Genomic DNA, 15,215 nt, shown 5'->3' on the forward strand with positions numbered 1-15,215 from the left:
GCCCCCGCTGTGGGTCGGGAGTTGGGGTCGGAAGAGGACAGAGGTCACCGTGGGAACTGGCGGCGGGGAGCACGTCTGTAGCACGTCTGTGGCGGAAGGGCAGGCCCCGTGCACGCCAGGCAGGGGCTGGCACCGCCAGGGGCTCTTCACCCCTTAAAGGGGCCCTGACGCTGAGGCGCTTGAGGCAGACGCCCAGCTATTCTCTGCCCCGGCTCCCTTGCCCCGAGGCACAGAGGGCGTCTCCTTCCTTTCTGGGCTGACTGCAGGGACGTCTGTGAGCAGCGCAGTGACCACAGCCTGGTCTTGAGGGGAGGAGACTGCTCACTGGCCCAGGGCGCTTAACTCCTCCGAGCACCCCTGTGGTCGTCAAGAAAGCCTCTGGCCAAAGTGGACGAGCGCTGTTGCACTCTGTGCCCCCCAGGGCCCTCGGGGTGACCCACACTGAGCCCCCCTCCCTGCAGGTGGCCATGAACATCCTCAACAGTGGGCGCTTCAGCATGGGCAGCACGGTGGCTGGGATGCTCAAGAAGCTGATCGGTAGGTGAGTGGGGGCAGCCTGGCCCCCCACCCCAGCCCGGGGCTTCCCAGGCGGCAGGGCGGGCCGGTGCTGAGCCAGCCCCTGACAGCTGGTCCCGTTCAAGCCTGGGATCCGGGCTTGATCTGGAGGGAAGGGTGCACGGAGGCGGCCCTGCGGGGCCAGGGTTCACATCCTGGCATGCACAGGATGGGGGGGGGCACGTTCTGGGGGAGGTGAGGGCTGCTGAGCAAATATGCGAATGTGAGCCAGACACCTGCAGGCCTGGCGATGGTGCTCCACAGGTGTCTCATGGCGGTGCTCCGCGGGTGTCTCATGGCAGGGGGTGGTGCTCCGTGGGTGTCTCACAGTGGGGGGTGGTGCTCCGCGGGTGTCTCACAGCAGGGGAGCGGTGAGGTCAGGTTGGGAACCCTGGTCTCCTGGCCTCTGGATGGTTCCTTTCTTCTAGTAGGATACGTGAAACCCAGAGCTCCCTCCCTTTGCCAGTGAAGTTAGAACAGCCTGCTAGGGTCTGGGGGCATGAAACATCACTGCTGGCTTGGCTTTGCCGGAGGGATGTGGCTGAGGCGCAGGCATGCCGGGGGCCGCTTGCCATGGGGCACTCGGGGGGTGCCTTGGAGTTCAGGGTGGGGCCGGTTTACAGAAGAGGAGACCCAGGCTCACAGGGGGCAGCAATTTGCCCGAGGCCTTGCCCCCATCAGCCTGCACACTCGGGGCCCATCTCCCTGAGCTGAGCTGCCGCCACGGCCCTGGGTCCATCTGGACTCTGTTGCCTTATCTGGAAAACTTCTCAGGGCGAGAGCTTCGCTCTCGTGCTCAGAGGACCTGGAGGCCCTGGGATCCTGGGAGTGTGGGAGCCCGTCCTGGGAGCGAGTGGTGTCTGGGGAGCAGTGGGAGGGGGAGGCTGTGGGCGCTCGGTGCCTTCAGGGCTGGCCTGGGACCCCGAAGCACACATGGGCCACAGGCCACCCCCGCAGGTGTGAGCCCCTCTGTGGCGCCCTGGCCTGGCGGCCCTGAGGTCAAGTGTTGATGAGGGCAGGGATGCCACGTCCCCGCATGTCTGACCCTGGCCCCTGCGCCCCTGCATCCCCACCCCGGACGCCGCTCAGAGGGGACAGGCACCCCTCCCTGGAGACACCAGAAGGCAGGGCTGTGACGTCCAGGGTGTTGGTCTCAGGGGACCTGCCTCTCGTGGGCCCCGTCTGAGTGTGTGTGGGTGATGACTTAGGAAAGAATTTCAGGACTGCAAAAATTGATTTCTTTTTTTTTTTGCTGTTGCTCAGAAATGACCGCCGAGTACGCCTGCATGAGGAAACAGTTCAACAGGAACCTCAGTGAGTTCGGCCTGATTCAGGTGCGGAGGGGCGAGGGCTGGGTGGGCAGAGTCCCTCCCGGCGGGGATTTGGGGCGCAGGCGAGCTTGGCCCTGGGCACGCTCTGGCTTGGCAGGCCTGGGTCTCTGTGCAGCAGGTCTGTCGTGACTGTTCTGAACGCTCCAGGAGAAGTTTGCCCTGATGGCGCAGAAGGCCTACGTGATGGAAAGCATGGCGTACCTCACGGCAGCGATGCTGGACGCGCCCGGCTCCCCCGACTGCTCCATCGAGGCCGCCATGGTGAAGGTAACCGCGCACAGCGCCCCTGCCAGCCTCCCGCCAGCCAGCCGCTGCCTGGGCACTGATGCGGTGCCCTCGCCAGCCACCCCAGGACGCTGCTGGGGGCAGAGCCCCGCTGGGCTCCTGCTCGTCTTCGCCAGGTTGTCACCAGCTGACCGCTGATCTCATGAAAGGAGGAAGGTATAACTCCACATCCCCCGGAAAGAGCAGCGGGTCTGCCTTGCGAAGGCCTGCCTTCTTCTGGCTTATGGCCTTCCTGTGTTTCAGTATCAATTGCCTTTCATGAGTGTTTGGCCAGGCAAACACCAGCGTTTCCTGTCTTTTGCCTTGGGCGGCAGGAGAAGTTGGTCAGGGGCCACCCGTGAGATGACAGGAAGCGCCCCTCCCCGGTCAGGTGGTCCCGTCCCGAAGCCCACTCTCCGTCTAGGCCTACCCGCGCGGCCCCTGCCGGCAGCCCGTGCTGACCTCTGCCCACATCCATGGCAGGTGTTCAGCTCCGAGGGCGCCTGGACATGCGTGAGCGAGGCGCTGCAGATCCTCGGCGGCGCGGGCTACATCAGGGACTACCCATACGAGCGCCTCCTGCGCGACAGCCGCATCCTGCTCATCTTTGAGGTGAGCCCGCTCTGCCCACCGGCGCGAGCCCCTCCCACCTGCTTGCATGCCCCTCTGCAGGGGGCAGGGGTGTCTGCGCAGCCCTGGGTCCCCCCTGAGGGCGCGCCCAGGGAATCCGCTGTTGTGAGCTCACATGCTGGGTGGAGGGAGGAAGGGCCTGGGGCCCAGAAATGCCCGGTTGTCTGGGCCTGACCAGTGCAGCGGGCAGAGGTGTGCCCCCCGGAGGGCCCGGGGCCTCAGGGAGCCAGCACACTCAGCCTGGGGGCGGAAGGACCTTTGACCAGGCCGAGGGGCCGGCAGGGAGTGGCATGTGCCAGGCCCCGATGGGACCTCACGCAGCGCAAGGTGGAGCATAAGGACAGAAGTAGCGGCAGACAGCTCTGCTCCGGGCCGGGCAAGCGGGCGGGCAGGGAGCGCCAGCCAGAGGGCCCCAGCGAGCGTTCCGCGCCCTGGGACTTACTGTGGGGGTGGGGAACTCTGGCGTGTTTGCGTTTGTGTTCCAAGATCCCCCGAGGGGTGGGTGGCAGGGGTGTGGGCCGAGGCCGTGGCCGTGGCGGGGAAGGCAGGGTTTCAGGTTGCACGTGGGTGTGCGCTGGCAGGCCTGTGCACACACGCAAGGCTGGGCCCCCGGGCGGCTCCTCCACAGAGAGGAAGACTGCGCTGGCCGCCAGTGGCCCGCGTCCTCACCCGTGGTAGATGGATGGAGCAGCCAGCCAAGGCCACGGGCATTGTCCGTGTCACGGCGCGGCTGCCCAGGACCGCCCTCCCGAGGCCCTCCCCCGCCTGGACCTGTCGGTCCTCCATGGCCGGTGGGGTGCTCAGCGGGGGTGCAGGGCCCTCAGCGTGAAGCCCAGCCTGCCCCGGACGGGCTCGGGTCAGCCTGGAGGCCGCCTGCTCCCACCGCCTCTCGGAGGAGCCTCTCCAGGAGCCAGCCCGGCGGTGTGGCCTCAGTCCAGCCCCCGCCCCTCTGACCCACAGCACCACCATGCGGAACGGGCACCCCAAGTCTGCCTCCTGAGGTCCCACGGCTCAGGGTGCTGGGGGCAGGGCCCCGTGGGTGTCGACACCCAATACGGAGGAACAGCCAGCTACTTCCCAGAGGATCCGGGCCTGGACCAGAGTGGCCGCCGGGCACTTGCTGTGCCCTCGGTCCAGCATCCCTCGCACCCGGGACAAGCTGCTCCTCTCTTAAAGAGACAGGGGCAGTAGCCTGCCTGCCACAGCCCCGCTCCCAGCTGCTTCCCGAGGGTTAGCGGGCAGTAGCATGGCCTAGCTGGCCACTGAGGTGGCCTCTGACCTGGACAATGTCTGCCCCAGGGAACCAACGAGATCCTCCGCATGTACATCGCCCTGACAGGCCTGCAGCACGCCGGCCGCATTCTGACTGCAAGGGTCAAGTAGGTGCCGCATCCACCTCTGCCCCCTTGGCCCCCCTGCCCAGCAGAGGGGGAGGGGCCTGTGCTGGAGCAGCTGGAGGAGGGGCCTGCCCCTTCCCAGGACGGGGGGTACAGCCTTGTCGGGCCCAGCTCACTCCTGGGGCGTGGGGGTGGGGGGACGGCTGCCTGGGGAAGCCACCAGGGTCCTGCCCCGAGGCCACCGTGCCGTCTGCCCCCGTGGCTTTTAGAACCAGGGCGACGAGGTAACTCAGTCACCTTGGCACCTCCTGGCTGCCTCCCGACAGGAGGGGCGGGGCCCCGATGTAATCTGCAGCCGCCATGGGCGCCCTCAATGTGGGCAACAGGACCGGTCTCGGGGCCCCAGCTCACAGGGCCTGCGCTCTCTGCAGTGAGCTCAAACGGGGCAACGTGACCACCATCATGGAGACCGTAGGCCAGAGGCTTCGGGACTCCCTGGGCCGCAGCGTGGACCTGGGTCTGACAGGGAAGCTTGGCGTTGTGCACCCCAGCCTTGCGGTGAGTGGGCCCAGCGGGGAGCCGGCCCCCGTCAGCATGGGGCGCTGGGGAGGACCAGCTGGTCCACGGGACCCCGGGTAGCCCTGTCCGCGCCGTCGCGGTGGCGGGAGGGCCTGGCACCACAGCAGGCGGGGCCGAGCTGAGCCCTCCCCTGGCCCGGCAGGACGGCGCCCACAAGCTCGAGGAAAACGTGTACTACTTCGGCCGCTCTGTGGAGACCCTGCTGCTTCGCTTTGGCAAGGTACCTGGGGCGGGGACACTGGCAGGCTAGCATCTGTGAGCCGACACTCCAGTGAGTGTCCGCCTTGGGCCCAGCCTGGAAGGCAGTCCTGGTCGCCCTGGAGCACTGGGGTGCGGAGCGGGGCTGGTCGTGGCTGCCTGCCCCGTGGGCCACTTGGCTCGTCAGAGGCGGGGGTAGAGGAGCCCTGCCAGGGGCACCTCCCAGTTGGTGCGGGGCCCCGAGGTCAGGAGGGGCAGCCCCATGTGGCCCTGGATCTTGAGAGCTGGTCCATGTCTGCTGTAGCTGAAATGATGGAGCTCCAGCCTCTGGCCTCAGCCAGCCTCAGGGACGTGTCTCTGCCTGTGTTTGGATGGAGCTAAGGGAAGGCCCCGCTCCCCGGGGTGCAGAGTGAGGCGCAGAATGGGCCCCAGCGAGGACTGTGAGGCAGGGGTCCCAGGGGCCACGTCTCCCGCCGCCCTGTGTTCCCAGACCATCGTGGAGGAGCAGCTGGTCTTGAAGCGAGTGGCCAACGTGCTCATCAACCTGTACGGGATGACGGCCGTGCTGTCTCGGGCCAGCCGCTCCATCCGCCTGGGGCTGCGGGACCACGACCACGAGGTGAGCCCGCCGGGCCACGACACTGCTGCGGCTGCATCTCACGGCGCTTTACTGAGGCTGGCGGGGCGGGGGGGTGCAGGGCCGGGTCCCGGCGGGGTGAGCGTGTGGTGCCCTCCGGATGACCTGGAGCCGCGGGAGGTTGGCGGCGTTGCCGAGTTGCGGCCGTGGCTGGGGCCGGCGCGCTCAGCTCCAGCGGGCGGACTGTGCTGCTCAGGACGCAAGGCTGCCTTTCGCCTTCCTGCTGGAGAGAAGAGGGCGTGACGGTCGGGGTCCTGGGCCCAGGCGTCCTCGCACCGCTGTGTGTGTGCTCGTCTGGACGTGCTCTGGCCCACGGCTTTGGGGTGGGGACGCCCTCGTGCCAAGGAGGTGTTGAGTCACCCCCCGGGACAGGGCTCATTAGAACCTAAAGCCACGGCTTCTCAGCCCGGCCACCTGACCGGCTAGGTGCCCGCCTGGGCGGACAGGCGGAGGTTGGGCTGTGCAAGGCCCAGACTGCAGGGCTCCCAGCAGTCATCCTCGGGCACGTTGGTTCTGGCAGGTTCTGTTGGCCAACATCTTCTGCTCAGAAGCTTACCACCAGAATCTCTTCACCCTGTCTCAGCTGGACAAGCGTGAGTGGGTGCTGGGCTCGGGGGCGGGGGGCCCTGCACCTGCTGGGCAGCAGATGGAGCGGCACCCGCTCCAGCCGCCGTGGGCGCCGAGCTCCCCAGGCGCCGTGGGGGGACGCCTGAACCACCGCAGCTCCCGCCCTCCTTTCTCCCTGAGCCCCAAGGCGCCTCCCCGCGCGGCACTGGGGCCTTCAGGCTCCTCCACGGGGTGGGCTGACCTTGGAGAAGATGCTGCAGCAGTGCTTCTGATGCCACAACACTCTCCTGTTTCCCTAGATTCTCCAGAAAACCTGGATGAACTGGTCAAGAAGGTGTCCCAGCAGATCCTCGCGAAGCGGGCCTACATCTGCACCCACCCTCTAGAGCGGACGTCCTGAAGAGGGCCCGTGTCCCCACGGCTGCCCTGGACATGCCCACAGCACCCGGAGGTGGAGAACTTGGTTTATTACAAATTGACCATTTCTCCTCTTCACCCGACGGGCCTTTTCTGGGCCCCCGACCTGTGGGCCCCACTGCGATCTCAGCCTGAGTGGGCACGGAGCTGCTGAGACGCGCCAGCTCGGGGGGGCGCCCGGAAGAGGCCGGGGGCACAGGGCCCAGTGTTGTCCAAGAAACAGCTCAAAAACTGCATGCATGTCGTTGGTTTTAATTTGGAAGGAAAGGCGCTTAAAATGTGCCAGAAGCGTTCAGCACAGTGCGTTTGCCCTTCGAGTGTCGGCAGTCGAGACACGCGTCTCCTGAGCCAGCCTTGAGTGAACAGAGCTTGACCCTCAGGCCTGCTGTCTGGGGCTGGCTTCCAGGCCCTTGGTCCTTGGCGCTGGGCTGCTGGGGTGACACTGCAGGGAGAGCAGGCTGAACCGGGGCTCCGCGGCCTCCCCTCGAGCACAGCGGCGTCTCCCCTGGCCTGCGCGGGGCTGTGTCCAGGCCCTGTGTGCTCCTCGCTGACATCCTTGTTCCGCGTGCTCACGTGGCGGGCTTCAGGCCCTGGTCTGGCTCCTGGGTGGTTTGTCCAGAAAGCTTACCCTCCACGTTGCCGTGAGGCGCCCAGGCTCTCCTGCTCCCCTGAGGAGTCACCGCCCGCGGGGGCCCCCAGGACCGTGACAGCCTTTCTCCCAAAGGTCCGACTTGGGGCTTCGTGGGAAGTCGTTTCTAAAGCTGTGAGTGATTCGCTGGTGAGGAGGTGCTCTGCCCAGGATAGAGAGCTTGTGTCTCCTGTGTGGAGCCGTTGGGAGGGGCCCGGCTGCACGGGAGCCCACCCAGGGCCCACTCCGTCCGTGCGGGGCTGTTCTCACCGCGTGGAGGTGGGGGAAGCACGCGCCTGCCCGTGCTCCCGGGGACCTCATCCCAGAGGGGATGGAGAGCTGAGCCGGGCCTTCCTGGGCTAGGCCACCCATGTGACCCTGGGCCAGGGACCCCCGACAGGGAGCAGGGGTCTCCCGCAGCCCAGAGCCTGGGAGGCGCCGGCCCCCACGGCGCTTCAGCACACGCTGCTGGTGCAGGCTCCGTCGCCAGCTGCCCGTGGGAGCGCAGGAACAGGGGAGATCCGAGTGGCCCTGACCCAGCCTCCTGGGCAGGGCGTCTGGCAAACCTGAACTAAGGCTCTGGCTCTGTCTCAGCCTATAAACGTTTGTGGTCCCTTCCCACATCCAAGGGGTTGACGAGGACGGAGGGGTCGTCATGGCCCTTCCCCGTGCAGGGACAAGGGGCCCGAGAGGGCCCCAAGGAGCCTCCAGAGGCAGCCGTGAACGTCATGGTGCCGAGCGCGGGAAGCCTTGGGCCTGCCTCCCAGCCTCGCCCTCTCTCGGCTGAGCGGGACGGCGCAGAGGGGAGCGGGGTGTACCGCCCGGAGCCCAGGCCCTGCTCTCACCTGCCCCGGGCTTGGGCGCGGGCGGGAGCTCCAGGAACGCCGGCGGCTGCGTGTACAGGTCGAAGTCCTGGTGGCGCCGGTCCCAGCCCCACCTTTCCCGCTGCAGCACGGGCTCCAGCACGTTGGCGAACAGGGCCTTCTCCCTCCACTCCTGCGTCGGGAGCAGCAGGTCAGGGGAGGCCCCGCGGACCCCCGCCCCAGCCCCACTCTTGCCACCCACCTCCGTGGCAGCGCCGATGGGCGGCAGCCCCAGGGGCCGGGTCGTGCCCATGCTGTGGAGACCCGCCGTCTGGAAGCCGATGGGCGTGCGCCAGGCCTGGCGGGACTCCCTGCGGGCCCTCCTCTCCTCCTCCTCCGGGTCCAGGGGCCCCACCGTGGCCGACAGGTACTTCTGCGAGTACGTGAACCTGCTGCCCGGCTCCTGTGAATGAGCGCAGACAGGCGGGCGCTGTGCCCGGGAGCGGGCCAGGCGCCAGGGCCCTGTCCCCTGGGTCAGAGGCTGCTCCTGAAGTGGCCAGTGCTGGAGGGAAGCCTCGGCCCAGGCGGAGCAGGGAGCTGCGAGAGCCAGGGGCCTGCGGCCGTTCACAGCCACGCACGGCCAGGAAGGCACCGGGCCCCAGCTCCCACTGTAGGTGGAGGGTCCACATTTAGTGGGAACACAGCCGCTCCCCCTGCACCAAGATCCCCGCTGACCGCCGGCCACGGGGTCTCCCGCCGCCCCGCCCTGCCCGCAGTGGGCACGCTGGGCTGCTCTGGGGCCCGCGCCATCACTCACCTTGGCCATCTCCCGATACAGCTCCTTCTTGGCCAGCTCCACGGAGTTCAGGGTCTGGACGCTGTAGTTATGCACGGTGTGCGCGCCCAGGGCCAAGACCCGCATCACCCTCGCCACAGAGCTGGGAGGCTTCCTGCTGACCTGGGAGGCCGCCGAGATGTTTCTCTGGAGAAGGAGACGCCGGTCATCCCCCACCCAGGGCGCCTCTACGGCCAGCAGGCGTCAGTGAGGTGACCTCTGGGAGGCGGTCACACCGCCAGGTTCCCGCGAGCAGTCTGGAGCCCGCCCGAAGCAAGAGACGCGGCCCTCCACACCGGAGATGAGAGGGCCGCAGCGGGAGCCGTGGGTTGGGCTCAAGGTCTGGTCTCCGGAGGCCTCAGCACGTCTGTGAGCCACACATGCTGGGCGGGGGGGGGGGGCGAGCACCTCGCGGGGGGCGGCGCATCCAGCAGCCGGCTGTGCTCACAGCGGGGGCCGGGTGACCCATCTGCACTGGGGAAAGGACAAGCCCCCTGCTCAGCCTCGCCCCAGGGCCGGCGGGACCGGGGTCCTGCCGGTGCTCCTGACCCAGGGTGGGAAGCGGACAGTTGCCTGGGGGTACAGACAGTGGCCGCGGCTTTGTCTGGGGGCCTGGGGCCGAGAGGGGCAGTGGAGTCCTGACTGCCAGCCGGAGCGAGCAGTGCGCGTCATGCGAAAGTCCATACGTGGAGCCAGATGGCTCGAAGGGACAGGACAAGAAGTGAGATCAGGATCACAGTCACTTAGCAACACCTGGTGAAGATGTGAGCGCCGTGAGGCAGAAGTTGAGACCAAAGCAAAAATACTGTCTATGAAAGCCTCAGGGTCGAGAGGAGACGAGTGAATGAGACGTACTGCCGTGGCGACACAGTTCCAGAATGAACTGGGGAGCTGGGAGATCAACTGGACAAGCTCCCCGAGAGGCAGCCTCGGATAAGAGAGTGACCCTAAGGACCCACAGTGTGGAAGGTGGAAACACGAGAAGTGGCCCCCGAGAAACAGGAAGGAGGGGCCGGGGAGCAGAGGAGAGGCTGCAGGAAGTGTCGGGGAGCCGGGATTAGACACGAGGGGGGAAGGACGTGAGGGAGAACGCACGAGTGTGAGACAGCGTCCCGGGGTGACGCATGCAGTCACACACAGGCTCCTACGCCACCCGGTCCAATCTCAAGATAAGCTTGTGTAAATGAAGGCTGAGAGCCGGGCGGGCGGGGTGAGGAGTATCCAGGGCTTTTCCAAAAGAGAATGTGGGTGACAGCCGCCTCAGGGCATTAGGTGCAACCGAGGCGCGCCCAGGAGCTGCGGCGGATTCCAGAAATACAGGTGGGTCCACAGAGCCACTCTGCTAGAAGCCGGGCCACCTCGGGAAACGCCCACAGTGCGGGTGGTCCTCCTGACCCCAGTCCATCCTCGGGTGAACCGTAGAACCACGGGGACGGTCCAGCCCTGAGCACGGCAGTGTGCTGGCCGCACGGACGGGCCAGCGGGCTCGTTTCGAAGTGGGGGAAGGGAGGCGGACTGGCGTCTGACCCTCTCCGGGAAAGGCTAGGTTTGTCTCCAAGGCCGGGGCTCAGTGTACAGACTGCAGGGGCAGGGATGAAGTGACACGGGGAGCCTGAGCCCTGAGCCCAGCTGCTCTGGCCCCGGTGTGGGCTGGGGGTGTGCAAGGCCGTCTCCTGGAGTCCTCGGCTGCTCAAAGGCATCCCTGATGCCTTTGCTGCCCCGGGAGGAGGGGGGCGGAGTGCTGGTCTGATCCTCGGCGGCGCCGCGTCCCCTCTGCCCCGCCTCCCGCACGAGGGCTCACACAAGCCCCAGACCCCACAGGACTCTGAAAGGGATGAGATAAAAATGGAAAAGTTCATCTGTACATTTCTTTCCTTCCTTCCTCTAACCCAGACACAGAAATCTGGAACCATTACTGCACAAAAATGACCTCCTTCCTCCTACCTGATGGCGGCACGCTGCCCTGTCCCAAACCCACCCATGAAATAAAGGAAGGACTAGACGGCCCACGTGACGCACCGCACCTGAGTCTGGCTTCTACGCTGACCACAGGCACAACAGTGCCGGCTGAGCAGGACTCCAGCGGAGCATCAGCGTCACATTCGACGAAGGGGGAGGAAAACCATGCCTCCTTTCGTCCCTCTGACCTCCCTGACTTGGGCCGCGAAGCCCATCCTCGGGGTGGGGGTCCCCACCGCCCGACGCCTGGGAGGGAGCCTGTACCGCCCGCCTGCCTCTGCCTGGCACCAGAGTCCCGAGCGGCGTGTCAAGGACTCGGGTGGCCTCCCGCCGCCTCTCAGCTGCTGCGCCCCGCCTGGGATGAGTCTGGAGGGCGGGGCTTGGCCGGGAAGATGCGGGGAGACGCGCCCAGGGTGTTGGCTCGGGCACACCCCTCAAAGGCACAGCTCTGGAAGCCCGCCTGCCCTGGGGCACTGCTTTGCCCGGGGCCCCCGAGGCGAGCAAGGGAAAGTGCTGCCATCCTGCAGACACTTCTGGGAGCTGCAGCTGGGCCACCGGCGCTTCCTGGCACCCCACATTCGTAAGGCCGGGGCGGCGCAGGGGGCAGGGCCCAGCGACCATCCGAACAGCCCGATTTCAGGAAGCTGCGGGCCACAGGGCCTTTTCCCTCACACCACTCTTGGAGGGAAGGAAAACGGGAGAAAAAGAAAAAAGCCTGCACCTCCAGCACGGGAAAAGCAGCTTGGCATCCTTCACAACGGAAGTGTGCCATCAAAACAACGATGAGAAGTCAAACCCCACCAGTCCCCACAGCCCAGCCTCACAAGTCTACAAGAGCAACACAGGCGGAATGGGACCAGAGGCACGGCCACCCACCCCCAAGGCCGTCGCTGGGAATGTTACTGGCCACAGCCAGTCCAAGGGACGGGCTCCCCAGGCCCCTACAAGGAAGAAAGGGGAAAAAAACCAACCTATCTAGACGGGCTATACCTGGGATCTGACACGCCCACACCCTGGGCCTGGATCCCGAGAAAACCATCTGGTTTGAACTCAACAGAGGCACCCCAGCGTTCACCACGGCGCTGCTCACAACAGTCCAGGCACAGGTGCCAGTCCCCACCAACCGATGGACGCGTGAAGCACACGTGGTCCCTCTAGAGCATGGACCGACTGATTACCCAGCCATACAAAACCGCCACTGAAATTATCTGATCATGCCACTGGTAGCCAGAGGGCTGGAGCTTGAAGGATCATACGGTATGTCAAGTCAGCCAGACACAGCATATGATTTCCATTCTAGCAAAAGGGAAAGAGAAATCAAAATGACTAATTTAGTAAACAGAGACTCCCAGTTTTCTAACAGAGTTTCAAAAGGGCACCTGGAGTGGCCAGTATGAATTCGGAGTTGGAGATTAACATATACGGAGAAATCTGCATTTCTGATAATCCAGGATCAAGGACCCGAAGTTCAGCACAGGGAACTCTTCTTGTGCTTCTGAAACAACCTCTATAGCTAAGGAGTCCCAGAAGAACAGCTACACTGTTGTGTATGTCATGACGAGATCGGGTGGTTTTCCAGCGACAAGCATCATTTTTCAAATGGACTATGCTGCTGCATAGCAACAGCGTGAAATTAAAGGGAAGAAAGAGAAGTGGGGCTTAGTCTATTCCCCCCGACCTCTCTGGCCCCGGCCGGCACTCCGTCCCTGGAACCTTTCCAGCCCAGACTCCCTTGGCGGCACTGTGGTGGGGTTGCAGCGCTGACAGCATCCGACCACAGCAAACCTAAGAAGGCTCCTCGTGAGAACGATAGATTCTTAAACTGGAATGCACTGGCTGTGCACGCCCACAGAACTGCCGGGAAATCTAAGGTGTGATCTAAGTGCACTGACAAGGAGTAGATCTTGTGGATTTTAACATGAGTTACATCTTAGTGTAAATAGGAAAAATTAAATAATGGTTGGGCTTCAATTAGTGATCTTAGTATGAATAGATATCTAAAACTATTTTAAAGTAGCAATTCCTAAGACATTAAAAACAAATAGGGAAAATGTTTTAAAACATTATAAAAAGTAAAAATTAAACTAATGAATTAGGTAAACAGTAAAGGTAGATTGGTGAATAATCCAAGAAGTGTTTTTTGGGGGAAAGCTAAGAAGGTGAATACCAGTGTAAAGAAACAACCTCCTTGTTGCTTTTCATAAAGAGCTCATGGGTATAAAAGTTACAAACTTCTGAAAGAGGTTTTTTCACAAATGAGGGGGCAGGGGCCAGGGCAGTGGCCCTACCCACATAGACCAGAGGCCTCACCAGAGTTCAAGGCATCGCAGACGGTGGTGGTTTTAAGCCCTTTAGGTTGGTACTGGTTAAGGGAGGTCCTTGACCATCAGACCACACGCACCTGGCTTTCCGTCTCCGCACCAGCTTCCCAGTCTCCTGTTCTCTTCCTGTCTCCTGGCATTTTCTAACACAGATTACCTCACCTCCTGTGTTGCTTAGACATCACATAATATCCATGACCTTGGCAGCTTAAGCGAGGTATCACACACACACACACAGTTCTTTCTCTATGGTGAACTCAGGGGCAAACAGGTCAGTGCTTCCTTTCCCCTTTGAGGAAGGATGAGCTATCCCAGGGCCGGCAGGGAAGCAGGAAATGTACAACCTGGCGTGGCTGGGCCGTTCAGCGAGCACTGCCTGGCCTGGGGTCCCGGGCAGGAGAAGACACACAGGCCAGAGGCTGGGTCCGGGAGGGCTTGCAGCGGGGCTGGAGGAGCGCCTACCTGAATCAGGCTCTGCTTCTGGACTCTGCTCTTCAGGATCACGTTGTTCCGCCACTGCAGGTACTTCTCTTGATGGGAGTGGATCTCCGAGGCGAGGGCGCACTTCCGGCTCTGGAAGCCCTCGAGATTCGGGGCAGGGGCCACGGCCAACAGCTGCTGCTCTGTGAGGTCTTCCTGGGACATGGGCATCCCAAACTCCTGGCTCAGCTCCTTGATCATGGCCGAGGAGGGCAGCAGGTCTCCCGTGATCACCTCCCTGAGCCTGGAGCTGTAACGGCAGATGCAGTAGATCCTGGAAGGCAGAAGTGCCCCTGCTCAGCCTCACCCACCTGCACCCCATCTTACCAGGGGAGGGCAGAGCGCTGACCCCAGGTCACACAGGGCATGCACAAGGTGTTAGATTCTGTCCGCTGCGCCCACCGGGGAAGGGCGTGAGAGGATGCCTCCTTCCCGGTCCTCCCAGCCCCCCACCACTTGCCGCTCCGGCTCTCTTTTTGGTTCAGGTGGCCTTACTGCCTGCTTCGCGTCAACCCCCGCCCCACTGTGCGCTGAAGGTCCTCAACAGGCTGGAGGAAGAGGTGTGGGACTCAGGGCTCCTTCCGGCCCAGGGGGAGGTCACTAGGTGCAGAGCCCCGTGCCAGCGCAGCTGGAAGGACGGCGCGATCACCCCCCGCAACAGGGGCACAGGGGCGCCCCCGTGTCTCCCGGCCCTCCCCCTCCTTAAGGGCCGGCCGACTCCCGGGTCCGGGGAAGCTGGGGAAGCCCGGCCGCGCGCCGCCCGCACCTGCTCAGCGCCTGGAACACCGGCAGCGGGACGGCTTTGCGCACGTAGAGCGCCGCGCGCTTCAGCAGCTGCGCCAGCGGCTGGAACAGCCGCACGCGATACAGGACCGTCTCCAGGTCGGCGTAGAGGCGCCGGCGGAAGCGCAGCTGCGAGTTGTAGAGCGCCTTGAAGGGACCCTGCTCCGCCCGCGGGACCCTGCGAGGCGAGAGCGCGCCAGAGACTCGTGCCTCCGCCAGGGATGCCGGCGCCGGGCCGGCTGGGCCCCAGCCCCGCGTCCTCCGCGCCCCTCACGCGCCCCCTGCGCCCCCCGCGGGGCTGCGGGCAGGTCCTCCATCTCCCGGGCCTGCAAAGCTGTGTGCTGGGTGGTGGGGAGCGGTCCCCCTTTGCGGCTTTCCCTGTTCGGGTTTTCTGTCCATTCTTCCTCTGAGATGTCTTTATTGTTTTCCTACTCATTCACAGGCATTTCTACACACTCAAGAGTACTATCTCCAGATGCTGCAAATACTTTTCCTCACTTCGTGGCTTCTTTTTACGGTGTCTTTGGATGAACAGAAGTTAATTCATTTTAATATAGCCAACTCTGTCATTTTTATCCTTTATTCTAATACTTCTGTCTTATTTAAGAAGTCTTTATTCAGAGGTCATGAATATGTCCTCCTGTCTTATCTGAAAACTTTACAACTTAGCTTCTTAAAAATAGATTTTTCTTCTACAAGAAAGGCAAGAACATACAATGAGGAAAAGACAGTATCTTCAAGAAGTGGTGCTGGGAAAACTGCGCAGCTACATGTCAAAAATAAAATTAGAACACTTTCTCACATCATATACAAAACAAACTCAAAACTGATCACAGATCTAAATACAAGACCTGAAACCATAAAACTGTTAGGAGAACAGTAATCTCTTTG

The 15,215-nt window shown here is 63.6% G+C and overlaps 2 protein-coding genes across 5 annotated transcripts in view; one reads left to right on the forward strand and one right to left on the reverse strand.

Annotated features, from left to right (window-relative positions):
* The window catches only part of ACAD9 (acyl-CoA dehydrogenase family member 9), a 51,657-nt gene extending 44,906 nt beyond the window's left edge, over positions 1-6,751 (forward strand). For 3 of the 4 annotated variants that reach the window (XM_065934008.1, XM_065934009.1, XM_065934011.1), the window contains 10 exons: positions 462-537; positions 1,819-1,889; positions 2,034-2,153; positions 2,634-2,762; positions 4,080-4,159; positions 4,549-4,675; positions 4,839-4,916; positions 5,385-5,513; positions 6,052-6,124; positions 6,398-6,751. In XM_065934008.1, coding sequence (XP_065790080.1) covers positions 462-537; positions 1,819-1,889; positions 2,034-2,153; positions 2,634-2,762; positions 4,080-4,159; positions 4,549-4,675; positions 4,839-4,916; positions 5,385-5,513; positions 6,052-6,124; positions 6,398-6,498 — 984 coding nt within the window. In that variant the 3' untranslated portion in view covers positions 6,499-6,751. The other variant, XM_065934010.1, reaches the window with a different exon arrangement.
* A 137-nt stretch (positions 6,752-6,888) lies between these two features.
* Positions 6,889-15,215, reverse strand: part of CFAP92 (cilia and flagella associated protein 92 (putative)) — a 31,815-nt gene continuing 23,488 nt past the window's right edge. The window contains exons 10-14 of the mRNA XM_065934007.1: positions 14,308-14,502; positions 13,524-13,815; positions 8,764-8,928; positions 8,209-8,409; positions 6,889-8,139 (exon numbers count right to left, since the gene is read on the reverse strand). Of these exons, the coding sequence (XP_065790079.1) occupies positions 7,870-8,139; positions 8,209-8,409; positions 8,764-8,928; positions 13,524-13,815; positions 14,308-14,502 (1,123 nt within the window). The 3' untranslated portion in view covers positions 6,889-7,869. The remainder of the gene's footprint in view (positions 8,140-8,208; positions 8,410-8,763; positions 8,929-13,523; positions 13,816-14,307; positions 14,503-15,215) is intronic.

The sequence above is a fragment of the Muntiacus reevesi genome, chromosome 4, assembly GCF_963930625.1.
Source record: "Muntiacus reevesi chromosome 4, mMunRee1.1, whole genome shotgun sequence".
Lineage (NCBI taxonomy): Eukaryota > Metazoa > Chordata > Mammalia > Artiodactyla > Cervidae > Muntiacus > Muntiacus reevesi.